This window comes from Daucus carota, chromosome 6, assembly GCF_001625215.2.
Source record: "Daucus carota subsp. sativus chromosome 6, DH1 v3.0, whole genome shotgun sequence".
Classification (NCBI taxonomy): Eukaryota; Viridiplantae; Streptophyta; class Magnoliopsida; order Apiales; family Apiaceae; genus Daucus; species Daucus carota.
The window spans coordinates 15,993,119-16,012,017 of record NC_030386.2 but is presented as its reverse complement, the minus strand read 5'-3'; the positions used below and the strand labels follow the sequence as shown (position 1 = coordinate 16,012,017).

Here is an 18,899-nt window from a genome sequence, read left to right as displayed (position 1 = left end):
AAGTATATAAGTCTAAATTGTCAAAAAAATCATAGCAGAGATGAAAGGACGAGAATGTTAAAACGACCCTTATAAGACCTAATCTACTACTCATCAATTCATTACTGTCTCATTTCACATTTTTGTGTCATAAATCTCACTAAAACCCTCAAACACCCTTCTTCAAACTTTCAATTAAATGGCAATGTTATATAAAAAATAAATAAAATGAAATATAACATACAACACATATTTTATAGAAGATTGAAGAACTTAAAATATAAAAAATGGTTTCTTAAATTAAGAATTAAGAATGGTTCGTCTGTGTAAACCTATATTCCATGTGTCCTTCTAGCCCTCTAATATTCTGAAGTGCTTCCTTCTTACTTATTCACCACCTCTTTCAGAAACAGCAACAGGAGGAGCACGAGCAAGAACAGAAAAGACGAATCTGGACTTGGATGTGCACCAATAAAGCCCAATGATATCCCCCTTCTTCAGTCTCCTCTCTTTCACAAACTCTTTTCTCCATGCTCCACTAACTACATAACTCTTGCTGGAACTCTGTTTCTTCAACTTCAATTCATACTCTCTCTCTCTTTCGTAATCCCAAACTTTAACCGCAACTCCTTCATCACTCACTACTTTCTCAATCTCATCCACTTTCCCAGCTTCTTCCCAGACCTTGATGATATGATTCTGCACCATATCTTTGCATAGCGTGAGTCTGTAGAGACGATCACAATCACTATGCTTCAGCGTTTTCTTGATTTTCCATGGATCATTGCCCTCACTTCCATCGATCCAAAGTTTTAGTTTCGTCGACACTCCGAGAAATCTCTCTCTGGCCTCTTCTTCATGAGTGTAAGAACGAAAACCGCTAATGTTCTTAGCGATTCTTATGTTGAGTGCAGAATCAAAAGTACTGTTCTCGGGTTTCTCGAAAACAGCAGCATCACAATTAGTGTAACAAGATGGAGTACTTAACCTTAAGCTGCCCGCATCAAGATCTTCCAGCCTCCTCTTTCTTGATTCTTCTGGAATCTCGTTGGGACTCTTCATCGTATCAATCTTCATGTTCATCGTCGACCTCAAGTTTTCTGATTGAAGAATTTTTGTAAGTAAGGCCTCTTGGAAATATTTGAGAATTGCAGGTATGATGTACGTGGGCTAGCTATTTATAGGTGTGTTCTATTTGATTAGTAGCTAGGTATATATTTCATTGTGTTTAGGAAAATATGTACGTAATTGGAAAATAAATTCCATAGGATTTAGGATTCATGTAATTATGGTAACCAAAATATTCAGGCAAAGATTTGTTGCATCCGAGTTCATATATAGGTCACTTGATTTGATTTTTGTGTTGAGTTTAACCGGAAATATAATTCTAACAGTAATTGTTTGGTGACTATTGTATTTATGAAAAAAAGGTTAAATAAAAGTATATTTTTATATTTACAGAAAAAAGAATTTAAAAATAAGCAACATATATAATTATGTATTTTTACATCTTAAATAGGTGTTTTAAATCAAAATAACTACTAATTTGTATGGGTATTGAAATACTATTTTTTTTTCTTATTTGTTTCTTCTTAGTTTATGAAGTAGTTGCATTTTCACTTATCCCATTCTTTTTAATATTTTAATGACCAAAGGTAAGCATATAATTTACTAATAAAAGTAAAATATGAAGAAAATGATAAGAGATTTATATTAGGATAAGTTTTATTTTCTTTGTTTAACTCTACCTCTTAGGGCCACGTCAAATTAGGCGGTGATGATTCACGAATAACCTTCTTTCGTTTCAAGATAAACAACAAATCATTTTTTTCCACGTAAATCAAACCTTTCTGATAAAAATTTTAAAATTTTCTTTTTCTTTAAAGTAGCTACCTCTGTTTTCTGAGAGGTTTCCAATCGATTTTACCAAACTTTTTTATTTATTTGATTTGATTTTTTCTCAATAATCTTTCTCTTCCGAGAAGGATTTTTATCCTTTTAATTAGGTTTGATTTATTTTTCTAGATACAAATCATCGGAACTTCTGGTTTATTTTTTTTCTTCGATTCAACCGCAGCTTATCAGATTCAAAAGTTAATTACATGTCTTGTTGCTTTGACTATCAAAACTAAGTTATTTATTTTCATTTGTTTTTGATTTGCTTTTATTTAGGTTTTAGGTTTGTATTTTCAGATTGTTTTTTCTCCTCAGTGAGAGGTTTGTTTTCACATCCTGATTGCAGTAGTCTTGGTTTGATGATAAAATTCTGTATGAAATCACAATTCTGGTCGATACATGAAGTGGATACTTATATTCGTATATACATTATCTTTAATTATCGTTTAACTGTCTCTTCATGAGAACATGCGATGACAATTTACTATATGTTCGACTCAATCATTGGTGTTTATGGCGTATGTTTTTTATTGTTAGACCCACCTTTGTTTAAAAAAAATCATTTTCAAAAATATAATGTATTTTATTTGGAGAAAATTTCTCTAACCTAGATCTATTTTATTTTTCAGGCAACAAATTGACCCATCAGAATCGGGAAAACATCCTCATGACAAAAGATAATTAATTTGTATAAAATTTTCTTTATATTTGAAAAAATTCGGACAAACATCCTAACGAGAAAAGGTAAATAATTTTAAGAAAATTGTCTTTATATTGGAAACAAAGTCAGTCTTCTTGAATAACGATTGGATAGGGTTTATTCCTTGTTGTCGGGAGACACCCTGGTTCGACTCTGGCTCATCCCGAGACGTAATCGAACGGATACTCATTTGTAAAGTATATAGCCTAGGTTGCCAAAAATATCATAGCAGAGTTAAGCCCAACCCAGAAAAAAATGAAAGGACAAGAATGTTGAAGCGACCCTTGTAAGACCTAATCTACTGCTCATCAATCATTACTGCCTCATTTCACAATTCACATATTTTTGTCATAAATCTCACTAAAACCCTCAAACACCCTTCTTCAAACTTTCAATTAAATGGCAATAATGTTTGATATAAAAAAAAATAAAATGAAATATAACATACAACACATATTTTATAGAAGATTGAAGAACTTAAAATATAAAAAACGGTTTCTTAAAATAAGAATTAAGAATGGTTTCTCTGTGTAAACCTATATTCCATGTGTCCTTCTAGCCCTCTAATATTCTAAAGTGCTTCCTTCTTACTTATTCACCACCTCTTTCAGAAACAGGAATAGGAGGAGCACGAGCAAGAACAGAAAAGACGAATCTGGACTTGGATGTGCTCCAATAGAGGCCAATGGTGTCCCCCCTCTTCAGTCTCCTCTCTTTCACAAACTTTGTTCTCCATGCTCCGCTAATTATAAAGCTCTTGCTGGAACTCAGCTTCTTCAGCTTCAATTCATAAGCTCTCTCTCTTTCGTAATCCCAAACTTTAATGGCAACTCCTTCATCACTCACTACTTTCTCAATCTCATCCACTCTCCCAGCTTCTTCCCAGACCTTGATAATATGATTCTGCACCATATCTTTACGTAGCGTGAGTCTGTAGAGACGGTCACAATCACTTTGCGTCAGCGTTTTTTTGATTTTCCATGGATCATTGCTCTCATTTCCATCGATCCAAAGTTTTAGTTTCGTTGACACTCCGAGAAATCTCTCTTCTGCCTCTTCTTCACGAGTGTAAGAACGAAAACCGCTAATATTTTTAGCGATACAATCAGAACTACTGTTCTCATCAGGTTTCTCGAAAACAGCTTAGGATCAACAGAAGACCTCTGGGCCTGGGCTTTACTTAATTAGCACTGGTGTAAATGAAACATAAACAAACAGATATGAGCAAAGCTAGCGCTCTGATTTTTGTATTACTGAAATGAAAGAACTGAATTACAAGGCCATACATTCAGTGTATATCCTGAACGTATATATAAGCAAAACTACTAACAGAGGGAAAGATAGTGGCTATAAAATAGGTGCCACTCCTATTCATGCTCCACTACTTCTAACCAACTGCATCACACTACAAGAAAAACACCATTAGACAACACTGATCAGACAACGCACGGTGAAAAAAGCGTTGTTTGGAATTAAGACACAACACTTTCTTTTCGTCCTCGAAAAACTATTGTCCAACACCTACGACCTACAACGGTTAAAAAACTGTTGTCTAGTAAATTCAATCAGACAACGGTTTCTTAACTGTGGTATTATGTAATGATGCATGTTAGACAACTGTTTGGAGAGCCGATGTGTGAAGAAATTTCAGACAATAGTTCAAGAAACCGTTGTTGTAATTAGACAAGTGTTTTATTTTTTGTGTTGTTTACGAGTAGTTCAAACAAGGGTTTTACATAGTGTTGTGTGACTGGAAAGCTAACATACAAGCGTTTTTGTTAGCATGGTAACATGGCCTTATAGACAAGCCTGTACTAACTAATAAAATGTTGTCTAACTGAATGAATTTTAAGAAAATAAATGTACATGAGAGAGTGTAAAGATTCAAAAGTCCTAATCAAAGTTATAACAAAATAAACAATTTCTTGATAGTCATAGGTTTTTCTTGCATTATATCAAGAATTGATCAAGGAAAGGCGAACTCATTAAAATGAAAATTTATTATACAACGGTTCCTTCCCACAAACCGTTGTCTACACTACTTTTATACAACGGATGTTTCATAAAGCATTGTTTGAGCTTAATTTAGACAATGGATTCTCTAACAACGGTATAACTTGTTTAATAGTTGTGTCATTTTCAATGATACAACAGAGTTACGTATAAAAACCGTTGTCTGTTAGACACTACAGGACAAAATATACCTTTTTACAATAAGACAAAATTTACGTTTGACTAGTATTGTTAAAAAAACATACAAATTACACATAAAAAATTTTAATTTTTTTTATACATGACTAATATTGTTAGTTCTCGACATCTGTACGGTTAGATCATCGAAAAAAATATTTAAAAATTAATGTTGAGCTAATCTTATACATAACAAAGATTCTATCCAGTACTTTCTAAATAGTAAACATAAAACACATACTAATACTCACATCCGAACTACAAAATCGTGTTGGTATTACAAATGAACAATACATATTTGCATATATGCATAATATAAATATATATTTTAATACAAAGAGTAGAAAAACAATAATTGACCAAGAAAATGCGAATTTTTAACTCATAAAAATGAAAATATATTATATAACGGTTTTCTTCCCATAAACCGTTGTCTACACTACTTTTATACAACGGGTTTTCCCTGAAGCGTTGTCTGAGCCTATTTTAGACAATGGATTCTCTTACAACGGTGTAACTTGCGTAAGAGTTGTGTCATTTTCAATGATACAACGGAGTTATGTATAAAAACCGTTGTCTGTTAGCCACTACAGGACAAAATATACCTTTTCACAATAAGACAGAATTTACGTTTGACTAATATTGTTAAAAAAAACATACAAAATAAACATAAAAAATTTTAATTTTTTTTATAGATGACTAATATTGTTAGTTCTCGACATCCGTACGGTTAGATCATCGAAAAAAATATTTAAAAATTAATATTGAGCTAATCTTATACATAACAAAGATTATATCCAGTACTTTCTAAATAGTAAACATAAAACACATACTAATACTCACATCCGAACTACAAAATTGTGTTGGTATTACAAATGAACAATATATATTTGCATATATGCATAATATATATATAAATATATTTTTTAGATAAAAAGTATAAAAATAAGAATTAATCAAGATACGAGAATTTTTGACTCTTCAAAAAAAAAGAATTTATTATACCGCAATTATTGGGACACAAAATGGCAAAAATTACATGATAAATTTATAGGATTTTTGTTAAAAAAAATTACAAGATTATTTTTCTAATTTTTTTATATTCCTACATCAATAAATACTAGGATCAATTATTTTGTTTACTAGACACAATAATCCTACTAAATTTTGTTAAAAGATCGTATAAGATAATTATAAAATATCGACTGTTTATATCACTAATTATTATATATTTAATATTCTATCTTATAAGATATTTTGATAATAAACTATAAATAAATACTTGAAAAATGTATTTTTTTCATAATTCAACTACGCATTATATTAAAATATTATATTTCTATTATTTGTAATACAATTTCTGTATCTCCGCTTTGGAGATGTGCCATTTCAATTCCCCAAATAATTTTTACTTCCCCCCTTGGCATTAACACAAATTTTCGTTTCCCCCTTTTTGTATCTCTCTTCCTCTCTTCTTCTTCATCTTCAATTTCAGATCTATTCTTCTGCATCTCAAATTAGCAGAGCACCTCCAATTGGGTACTAGCTACTATGATTTGTTCACGGCACACTCTTCTTCTCATCCTCCCTCTCCCTCAATCCCTAATTTTCATATTGTCTCTGATGAAATAGAAATGGCACACTCGACTTGTCTTCACTCCAGATCTGCTCGGTCGACAAATCTCTCTCTCTCTCTCTCTCTCTCTCTCTCTCTCTCTCTCTCTCTCCGCCCCCTCCTCCCTCCCTCCCTCCCTCACTGGCTCTCTCTCCGCCCCTCCCTCTCCCTTTCTCTTTTCTCAGTTTTCTCAAATGTCAAGACCAGGTATATATATACATCTAATCATTGTATAGTTTTATTGTTATTTCGGGTTTTTTGTTGTGTGCATTTTATGGGATGGTAATGATTGATTTGGTTGTTCTAAACTTTGAGCTTGCTTTGTTTTGATTCGAGAAATTTGTGTGAATTCATTTTAGGGATATTTAAGATCCATGTATTACATTTTTTAGTAGTTTTTTTTTGTATTTTAGGTCCTCAATGATTCCCATATCCAAAGTGAACGAAATCACTTTATATATAGTGATTTGCCGTTAATTTTCTCCAGGCCTGTACTAGCTTGACAAGTTCATTAATATAGATTCATACATATATATTTTTTTATTAATATGTCATTGGATTGCTGAGTTTATGGTTTATTTAGCAGCTCAACTGCCAAGATTGAGAGGTGTAGTTCTGCATAGTGTTATACTTTCTGGTCTTCGCGTACTCTGCCATGTAAGTTCACACTTTGCTTCGACATCTACAGGGTAAGTTCCTATCCTCCTTGCTTGCAATGGTTTCATGCCGGCCAACCAAATAATCTACTTGGTGTTTTATGTTGTTGCTAGTATTAGGTAAATATAGCTCCCCTAATCTTTCATGTCTCTATGTATTATGAATATCTCAGTTGCAATTTTATATTATCCAAAGCTCTAGTTTTGCAGAATATAAACAAAATCCGAAAAGTAAAGTCCCCTGTGCTAGTGATACATGTAAGTAATCCCTAATATTATATTTGATATCTTAGGATTAAGGTATACCTCTTTTTTGTCTTCCTTTTAGATTAAGTAATAGACGGGAGTATTAGTAAAAATTAACTGGTTCAATTTGATGATTGGTGTCCAGGTCAAGGTGCCAAAAGCGTCAAGCAGGTGACTTTATTAAAGCTATTCCCAAAGGTACGTATAATGCCCGGTGATTTTGAATCACCCTTTTAGTGCCAGACTTACCATACTACTATGTTAATTTAGGTTTTGATCAGGAATACACCAAAGGAAAATATCCAGCAGAAAAACTGGAATAAAAAATTCAAGAGCATGTGAGGCTGGATAGTAAATGTTTCTCATTTTTTCCCCTTATTCTTCTTTTTTGCATCTGAGAATGCAGACTTGTTATTTTATATAATTTTTTTTTGTATATAATCTTTTGCTTCTGCATGGTTGAGAGGCAAGTGGCTCTACAGATAATTGCAAGCTGTTTTGCGAATTCTTAACTTATATTTTGATGCATTGCTGCTAAGTACAAAATCTGTATGAAGAGCTTACAGCACTGGTTTATACAGCATATGAATTTTGATTTCCGTGATTTATCTTTTAGGCAAGCAATCGAGCATTTCCTTGAATCTCAAAATCAGTTCTCTATTTCAGAGTATGCATTGCAGAGACTTGCCCCTGGTAGGTAACTTATTAATAACAAACTTGCAGGTTTATGCTCAAACTAGTACATGACCTTTTAACACACAATTGCAGATGAAGAATCTAGAGTCCAGGCTAAAGATCTCTCTAGTGCTGTGACATCAAATATAGACCTCTGACCTGACTCATCATTCTCCAAATCTTACTTATTGACTAACACAACATACCATGCAATATCTTCTTGCTTATAAATATATTTTCCAAACTTCTAGGCAACCTTCATTTGTTTTTACTTGGTCGTTCCCTGGTAACTGTCTTCCTCTATTTTAGATATCAAATCTTTTTATCTTCTATAATTACTCACTTCAACTTCTTACTTTTGTGTTCAGGTGCAAAGTCCATTCTTCTTCTAAATATTCAAAGCAGCTATAAGTGGGAACAAGCTGCCTCTGCAAAGTAGTTCTTCTCTTTTCCAGTTGAGCTTTTGTTAGTAGAATTTGGTGCTTGCAAACAAATTGGGTGGCAATGTCGCATACCTTCTGCACTTTAAGGCCTAACCTGATCGTGTTTTAGATTCTAGTATATGTTCTATCCGTATGTAGTATGCAAGTTTTCCCCGTCATTTAACTTATGTCCATTTTGGTAATCACCTTTGGTTTAAGATATTGTTTCCTTAGATCTTCTGTGACAATTTTGTATGTGATTGTATGTTGAAATTGTAGTTGGTAATGAAAACTTTTGTTACTAATTTATGGCTTGTTAATTATATTCTTGAGCATGGTTTAATTAGGTTATGTTAAACCATTGTGTGACATAACTAAATACAAAAGGACAAGAAAAAGAAAACAGTTGTCTCAAGACCTACAAACAACACAATTTAAAAAATAAAATCGTTGTCTAAGACATATACAAGTAAGTAAATAGTAGTAATAAACCATTGTCTAAGTCAATATTATTCGAGCATTCACAACAAAAACCGTTGTAGAAGAGCTTTCACACAACACTTTAAAAATGCTCATATTGTGAAAAGGGTCCTTACACAATTGGACCTTTCTAAATAAAACATTGTCTGAAGACATATTCGCCAAGCTATTTTGTTGGAAAAATTGATGTATGAAGGATTTAGCACAACAGTTGAAAAGACAAAATATTGTAAGAACAGTTCTTAAACAAGAACCTTTATACCAGAAACCGTTGTAGTAAAGCATAAACAACAAGCATGCCCTCGTTAAGAATCGTTGTATGATCCTCCTTTCAACCAGTATGGAGAAACTAAAACTGTTGTGGAATGCCTCTCTAACAACATTATTTCTGAAAGCAACTATTGTTAAGAAGGATTATTAACAACACCACGTTTAATAGAAAACGTTGTTGGTTCTGGGTGTTGCACAACAGTTTTTTCAACGTAAACCATCGTGTTCAGCACTATCACACAACGGTGCGCACCGTTGTCTGATACGCACATCAGACGGCGTCTCGGTAGACAACGGTTTTCCATGGTCTCAGACAACGGGCAAAAACCGTTGTGTGATGCTGAATCTGTTGTAGTGTCACCTCCTAACAACTCGCTACTAGGCTAGACCTAGTCTTTGCTGACAATAGCAAACGTACAAAACATTATCTAAATAAATCTAAATAAATCTAAATAAATAACTAAAACATATGAATATAGAATTAAACTCCAACAAGCATCACAATTAGTGTAACAAGAAGGAGTACTTAACCTTAAGCTACCCGCATCAAGATCTTCCAGCCTCCGCTTTCTTGATTCTTCTGGAATCTCGTTGGGACTCTTCATCGTATCAATCTTCACGTTCATTGTCGACCTCAAGTTTTCTAATTGAAGAATTTTTGTACGTAAGGCCTTTTGGAAATATTTGAGAATTGCAGATTTGCAGGTATGATGTACGTGGGCTAGCTATTTATAGATGTGTTCTATTTGATTAGTAGCTAGGTATTTCATTGTGTTTAGGAAAATACTTACGTAGTTGGAAAATAAATTTTATAGGATTTTGGATTCATGTAATTATGGTAACCAAAATATTAGGCAAAGATTTGTTGCATCCCGAGTTCATATATAACGGTCACTTTGGTTTTTGTGTTGAGTTTAACCGGAAATGTAACTGTAACAGTAATTATTGGGTGACTATTATTTATATTTATAAAAAAAAGTTTAAATAAAAGTTTATTTTTATATTTACAGAAAAAAGTATTTAAAAATAAGCAACATATATATATATAATAATGTATTTTTACATCTTATGTTTCAAATCAAAATAACTACTAATTTGGAATGTGATATTGAAATACTATTTTTTTTTCCTTCTTAGTTTATGAATTTCTTGGATTTTTACTTATCAAATTTTTTTTAATATTTTAATACCGAAAGTAAGCATATTTACTAACAATTAAAAGCAAAATATGAAGAAAACGGTAAGAGATTTATTAGGATAATTTTTTTTATTTATTTAACTCTACCTCACAGGACCACGTCAAATTAGGTGATGATGATTCACGAATAACCTCCTTTCGTTTTAGGAAAAACAACAAATCATTTTTCCATGTAAATCAAACTTTTCATAGTAAAAATCTAAAATTCTTTTTTATCGTTAAAGTAGCTGCCTCTATTATCAGAGAGGTTTCCATCGATTTTCACCAGTAAAAATTCCCAATTTTTTTTATTTATTTTATTTATTTTCTTCAATAATCCTACCCTTCCGGGAAGAATTTACATCCTTTTAATTAGGTTTGGTTTATTTTTCTAGATATAAATCATCAGAACTCTGGGTTTACTTTTTTTTTCTTCGATTCAAGTGGAGCTTATCAAATTCGAAAGTTAATCGCCTGTCTTGTGACTTCGACTATCGGATCTATTATTTTCAGTTGTTTTTAGTTTGCTTTTATTTTGGTTTCAGTCTTGTATTTTCATGTTGTTTTCTGTACCCAGTGAGAGGTTTGTTTTCACTTTTTGATTGTTAGAAGTGATCTTGATTTGATAATGATATTTTGTATGAATTCATAGTTCTGGTCGATGCATGAAGTAGGTATTTTGTATTTGTATATACATTATCTTTAAGATATCGTTTAACTGTCTTTTCATGAGAGGCGATGACAATTTACTATTTATTCGACTCGATTATTGGGGTAGATGACGTATGTTTTTTTATTATTAGACGCACCTTTGTTTAAAAAAAATCATTTCTCCAAAAAATAAAGTATTTTATGGAGGAAATTTCTCTACCCTAGATCTGTTTTATTTTTCAATCAACAAATTGACCCATCAGAATCGAGAAAACATCCAAATGATAAAAGATAATTAATTTTTAGAAAATTTTCTTTCTATTTGAAAAAAAATCGGAAAAAACATCTTAATTAGAAAAGGTAAATAATTTTAAGAAAATTTTCTTTATATTGGAAAAAACTGTCAGTCTTCTTAACTATAGCATAGTTGAGTACAATTGGATAGGTTTATTCTTTGTTATCCCGAAACACCCGGGTTCGACTGATCTGGTTCATCCCGAGATGTTGTAGAACAGATATTCATTTGCAACGCATATAAGCCTAAGTTGTCCAAAAAAAAAAAACTATAGCATAGTTGGGCCCAACCCAAAAAAAAAATGAAAGGACGAGAATGTTGAAGAGAACCTTATCAGACCTAATCTACTGGTCATCAATTTATTATTACCCTCATTTCGTATTTTTTGGTCATAAATCTCACTAAAACCCTTAAACACCCTCTTCAAACTCCCTTATTTTCAATTAAATGGCAATATCAACGATTAGAGCGGCGGCAACGGGGAGAATGACGTCACAAAGAGGGCTGAGAGGGATACTCTATTTAATTATATCATCGAGGTTGCCATTTTCTCTCCCCCAAGTTAATCAAGGCAATAAGGAGCCTCTTATCCCCTAATCATTTGTTTCAGGTTTTTGCATAACCCCCCCCTTTATATGTAGGAGCCAGCTTAACTTGAGATGATAAGTACTAAGCTTAAATTAATTAATGACTTATGAGTTAAACTTCATATCGTCTTTGTCAGCAAATCAGACGCTTCCGGTTTAGTTATGCTTTAGTTTATTGATTATAAATAACTAACCAAGATATCCTGAAATATCTTGATTCAGGGGTTGATTTGAAACCTTCCGAGTACATAGACATCTTCATTCCTTCCACAATCTTGAATACTTCAATATTTTTAATTAACTAAGGTATTATTATTCACCAAGGTATGAACATATTAATGAACTTTTTCTAGTGAAGTTATACCTTCAAAACTGTAGATGGCATATTCAACCTTTGTATTCGTATCTTCTAATTCTTGTGCAGATGTAGTATTATTTATTTGTGATGTTATAATGCTGAATTATCATCCTTATGTAATAGATTGGGTAATCTCTACATTTAGACTTAGTGTCACCGCTAATAATGAAGACTTATGTTATATATATATATATATGCATTTTCTCAAATGAGAACCTTCTTAAAATGAGAACCGTGAGAACTTTTTTAATTTATCAATATCTCATTCATTTGAAGGGCCCCGCCAGGGGCATCTTCACAAAAAATGTATATAATTAAGGTCTCCACCTAGCTAGCCGAAAAATAAAAATAAAAAATAAATAAAAAAAATCATTGATGACGTGGCAGTGGACTTTTTTTTTTGAATTTTTTTTTGACTAGTTAGGGAGAGACTAGTTTTATATACACTTTTTATATTGGGTACCCACTAGTTTGATGTTTAGATTAGTCAAAATATGATAAATTAAGGAAGTTCTCACGGTTCTCATTTTAAGAATTTCTCACTGGAGTAACCCTCTCTCTCTCTCTCTCTATATATATATATATATATATATATATATATATATATATAGTAAACATAGTTTATAAAATGAAACAAAGTTAAATGAATGCGAGGAAGATAATCACAGGGGATAAGTGAAATAACATGCTGATGACGGGACATGATAGGCTAAGAGCATCTCCAATAAACTTTTAAATACGTTCTTAAGACAATAAGTAGCATGGAAAAAAATAGAGTTCCAATAGACTCCTAGCAACTCCTAAAAACACTAGGAGTTTCTTCCCTCTCCTCTTTTTGAAAGCCCCTACATGACTCTTAACTTGTTTTTTTTATAATACAATATTCACTCCGTTAATTTGAATCTGAATTTTTGTCATAATGGAGTTTAAATAATAACTAAATATAATGTTAGGAATGAGTATAAAGAGTATTGTTGGAGTTGACTCTCCTAATAATTGTACTAACTTGCTAATAGCTTAATATTTAATATTATATATAGAAGTTAACTAAGAGACTATTGGAGATGCTCTAACAATATAAAGCATGCTAACGAAACAATATTGCAGGATAAATGAAACAGAAGCGTACAAACAAAGTATAGATTTATAATATTGTCTAACGATATATACAAACATTTTTACTGGATACCAAAAGAAATAAGAAATTTGTATCTCTCACTATTCCTCAAATATACCAAAAGTCACCGAACGTTTTAATCTATATGCACCGATTAGTTATATAATAGAAGATTAAAGAACTTGCAACATGAAAAACGGTTTTGTACGTGAATTATGAATTAAGATTGGTTTCTCTGTGTAAATCCTGTGTGATCCTTCTGGCCCTTCAATATTCTTAAGTGCTTCCTTATTATTTATTCACCCCCTCATTGTCTCATTAGTTAATTAGATATGTTATGCTGCTACCTATTTTCTCTCCATGTTGATGATAAACAACCTTGTATCTTCCATTTATTCAGCTGAATTGAAAGTTGGACCATGTATTTCATACAGATGTAAATTCAAACAAGGATGTATCTAGATAGTCTATAATATCAAATTTCAGGAAGAGGAGCAGGAGGAGCACGAGCAAGAACAGAAAAGACGAATCTGGACTTGGAAGTGCTCCAATAAAGCCCAATGGTGTCCCCCTTCTTCAGCCTCCTCTCTTTCACAAACTTTGTTCTCCAGGCTCCACTAACTACATAGCTCTTGCTGGAACTCAGTTTCTTCAACTTCAATACATACTCTTTCTCTCTCTCGTAATCCCAAACTTTAACCGCAACTCCTTCATCACTCTCTACTTTCACAATCTCATCCACTTTCCCGGCTTCTTCCCAGACCTTAATAATATGGTTCTGCACCATATCTTTACATAGCGTGAGTCTGTAGAGACGATCACAATCACTATGCTTCAGCGTTTTCTTGATTTTCCATGGATCATTGCTCTCATTTCCATCGATCCACAGTTTTAGTGTCGTTGAGACTCCGAGAAATCTCTCTTCCGCCTCTTCTTCACGAGTGTAAGAACGAAAACCGCTAATGTTTTTAGCGATACAATCAGAACTACTGTTCTCAGGTTTCTCGAAAACAGCAGCATCACAATTAGTGAAACAAGAAGGAGTACTTAACCTTAAGCTACCCGGATCAAGATCTTCCAGCTTCCACTTTCCAGAATTTTCTGGAATCTCGCTCGGACTCTTCATGATCTCAATCTTCACGCTCATCGTCGACCTCAAGTTTTCTGATTGAAGAATATTTGTAAGTAAGGCCTTTTGGAAATATTTGAGAATTGCAGATTTGCAGGTATATATGATGTACGTGGGCTATTTATAGGTGTGTTCTATTTGATTAGTAGCTAGATATATTTCATTGTGTTTAGGAAAATACATACGTATTTGGAAAATAAATTCCACAGGATTTAGGATTCATGTAATTATGGTAACCAAAATATTCAGGCAAAGATTTGTTGCATCTGGAGTTCATATATAACGGTCACTTGGTTTTTGTGTTGAGTTTAACCGGAAATGTAATTGTAGCAGTAATTATTTGGTGACTATTATCTATAATTATAAAAAAAATATTAATGAAATTTTATTTTTATATTACAGGAAAATGTATTTAAAAATAAGCAACATATATAATTATGTAGTTTTACATCTTAAATAGGTGTTTTAAATCAAAATAACTACTAATTTGAAATGGGGTATTGAAATACAATTTTTTTTTCTTATTTGTTTCTTCCTAGTTTATGAAGCAGTTGCATTTTCACTTATCAATTTTTTTTTAATATTTTAATGACCGAAAGTAAGCATATATACTAATAAAAGTAAAATATGAAGAAAACGGTAAGAGATTTATTAGGATAATTTTTTTTTTCTTTGTTTAACTCTACCTCGCATGGCCACGTCGAATTAGGCGATGATGATTCACAAATAAGCTTCTTTCCTTTTAGGAAAAACAATAAATCATTTTTTCCATGTAAATCAAACCTTTCCGATAAAAATTTTAAAATTCTCTTTTTCCTTAAAGTAGCTACCTCAGTCTTCTGAGAGGTTTCCAATCAATTTTCACCGGTAAAACTTACCAAACTTTTTTATTTATTTGATTTGTTTTTTTCAATAATCTTTTCTCTTCCGAGAAGGATTTTTATCCTTTTAATTAGGTTTGGTTTTTTTTTAGATACAAATCATCGGAACTTTCTGTATACTTTTTTTCTTCGATTCAAGCGGAGCTTATCAGATTCAAAAGTTAATCATATGTCTTGTGGCTTCGACCATCAATCTAAGTTTTTTATTTTCATTTGTTTTTTGGTTTGCTTTTTTTTTTTTTTTTTTTGGTTTTAGGCTTGTATTTTCAGGTTGTTTTCTCTCCTCGGTAAGATGTTTGTTTTCACTTCCTGATTGCAAGTAGTGGTCTTGGTTTGATGATGAAATATAACATACAATGAAATCACAGTTCTGGTCAATAGATGAAGTGGATACTTATATTCGTATATACATTATTTTTAATTTCGTTTAATTGCCTCTTCATGAGAACAATGGATGACAGTTTACTGTCTGTTCGACTCGATCATTGGTGTTGATGCTGTATGTTTTTTTATTATTAGACCCACCTTTGTTTAAAGAAAATCATTTTCCAAAAAATAATGTATTTTATTTGGAGAAAATTTCTCTAACCTAGATCTATTTTATTTTTTAGGCAACAAATTGACCCATCAGAATCGGGAAAACATCCTCATGACAAAAGATAAATAATTTGTATAAAATTTTCTTTATATTTGAAATAAAAACTCGGACAAACATCCTCACGAGAAAAGGTAAATAATTTTAAGAAAATTTCCTTTATATTGGAAACAAAGTCGGTCTTCTTTAATATAGCATAGGTGAGTACGATTGGATAGGGTTTATTCTTTGTTGCCCGGATACACCTGGGTTCGACTCTAGCTCATCCCGAAAAACGTAGCAGAACAGATATCTATATATTCTTAATTTCTGAACACAAAGAAACTGGAAAAAGACTGTTCCTGCCCTTCCACATTTTTAGCAGCGCTTTGAAAAGGAGCCCTATTTCTGTCTTTTCGCCAAACAATGGACTATCCACTCTTAAATGGGTCGTACCCGACTCGAATACAGTGCTTTTTCGAGAGAATTCGGGATGACCCGTGAAAATTCGAGTAGGCTCATTCTTTGAGTCTCTGGGAGAGGCAGTTGTCATGCTCTGTTAATTTAGCCGTGTCATTTGATTACCCGAAATTTCATATTGGGTGGTTAATGCCCTCTCACTTCTGTAAGCACCTTCTGGACAAGTTTTTCTTCACTGAGGATTGCTCCTCGATGGATCCGTGTGGTATGTATCACCCGATTATCTTAAAGATCATGGTATGGATCATCAGATTGATTTGCCATAGGTTTGAAACGGCCTCCTCTTTCTCCGCTGTCACCGACGTCTGCACGCGAACGTGAGTTTCGTCTCCCTAATCTATTTATTCTTCGAGTCTTAATTGACGAGGCCACAATTAAGCTATATATGTTTCAAGAGATGATGAACAAGGTAGAAAGGCGTTAAAAGAGTTCCCGCCAATTTTACATTATGGTATATGTGTTTTTTATCTGTTTTTGTTTGACCAATAAATCTATTTCTTATTTTTGTTGTCTTGATTGTTGAGTACATGATTCTAGGTCTTGGGTGTTAAATAAGTCCCGATAAATCAAATTTAAAGATATTAGGTAAATAAATTGTATAGTACATGTGAGTTTTATCATTGTTGTGAGATACTGCACTTCAAATGTTTGCTGTATTGATCAAGAAATTATGATGTTTATTTGGGCATTATAATGACAAAGATTTATTATTTTTTTGCACAATGGTAAATTACAATAATGGGGGATTCTATATTTGTAAAAATATTATTATTCACTTCAACAGAGAGTTAATGTTGTGAATTTCTGCTCGCGCTTAACCGACTTAAAGTATTAATTGATACTCTCAAGGTTTTGATGATGACACTAACAGCAAGCTAATAACATGAAACTGATATGTGTAAGCATGCTATCAAAGGTTGTTTATGTGAACTAACAGTGTTTCAGGATGTTAGCATGATTATAGCTGTCAGCAAGCTTACAGGGATATTTACAAGCTATCAGCAGGCTAACAGCGTGAACAGAGAAACAAACGGATAAAGATCAAAGTCTATTTTCATGGAGATTTAATAGGAAACGACTTTGTAAGGATTCTAATATTTGTATATATCTTATATAAATATTAGAGCTCAGTTTTATAAAAAGTTTTCATTCAAAAACGTTTTCCTAACTAATAGGAGATTTTATCTCGAATTGATCTTATCTAAAACTCCTATCTAGTTTAAATCTGTTGGACTTTATTTAAATATCTTACTGAGATCATTTCAAACGTATTTTATCTTTTACTCAGTAAACTTATGTCATCCAAACGTTCATTATTCAAATCAAATTTAAACGTGAGGTTGTTACCAAGATCGTTGGGAAATTTGTTGGATTATGACCGTTAGTATGATGTATAAATACTTGAGTGTGATTTCGTGTTGAAGAAAAAGGAGAACACACCAAGCTTTCTGAAATACAACTCTTTACATTGCTAAATCTTTACTTGAGCTCTAGTACTTATATTTGATTATATATCTATATTGAGAGTTCATAGTTTCAGTTGTATTACTCTTATTCAGTGTATTGTTCAAGGTGTAATGTTTTGTTGCTGTGTATCCAGCTCGTGAAACAAGGGAACAAGGGAACTAGTTAGCTAGGAGAATATAATTGGGAAGTATAGGTCTTGGTAGGCTTTTGGTTCGTGGTTCAGGGGTTTCAGCAGGCTGATAACAGGAACAAGGGAGAAAGGGAGTTATATTATTGAATCATTGTAATTGTTAACATTATTGATTAATAATATAATCTCTTACCAGTTGGTAGGGGACCAGGACGTAGACCATTGGGGTTAGGGGTCGAACCTGGCTAAAATTCTTGGTGTTGCTAGCATACTGCTCTGCATTGCATTTATCTTATTAGCAGGCTAACTGGTTACTCTGAAACTTAACAGCAGGCTGTCATTGACAGATTAATTATTCGGTAACTTATAAAAATCGGGTATATTAGCCATAACACCTATTCACCCCCCTCTAGGTGTGTAATTTCAATTGGTATCAGAGCTGTGTTTGTACTAATACTTCTGTAACAGGAATAGTATCGATCGATATGACTGATAACTTTCAGGGAAAGTCCGATTTTAGAGCTCCTCTCCTCACGGGTTCTGACAACTACAATTGGTGGAAAGGCCAAATGGAGGCTCATCTGTCCAGAGATCCCCTAATGCAAAGAGTTGTGCAAAGAGGTCCTTATGAATATCTTGATAAAGATGGCAAAGTCAAGGACGTTGATGTTCTCATAGTGGACGAGCTATCAAAGGTTGCTGCCAATGGAAAAGCAAGGAGTACATTGATCAATGGGCTGAATCAAGCTGAATATGACAAGGTCTCTTCTCTCAAAACAGCAAAGGAAATTTGGGATGCATTGGAGACGTATCATGAAGGCTCACAAGGTCTAAAGAAGGTCAAGCTCCGAAAGCTCATGAAAGAATTTGGAAGCTTCGCTATCAAGAAGGGAGAATCCATTCGTGAAAGCCAAGCTAGATTCC

General features: G+C 32.8%; 1 protein-coding gene across 1 annotated transcript; it reads right to left on the bottom strand.

The window, feature by feature from the left end:
* Positions 1-366: 366 nt before the first annotated feature.
* On the bottom strand, positions 367-1,062 carry LOC108192231 (B3 domain-containing protein At2g33720). The gene has a single exon (XM_017372981.1). It carries the CDS (start codon positions 1,060-1,062, stop codon positions 367-369), a length of 696 nt encoding a protein of 231 aa, XP_017228470.1.
* Between the last annotated feature and the right edge of the window lie 17,837 nt (positions 1,063-18,899).

Coding starts and splice junctions, on each gene's coding strand:
- LOC108192231 (XM_017372981.1), bottom strand. CDS start 1,062: ATGAACATGAAGATTGATACGATGAAGAGTCCCAACGAGATTCCAGAA.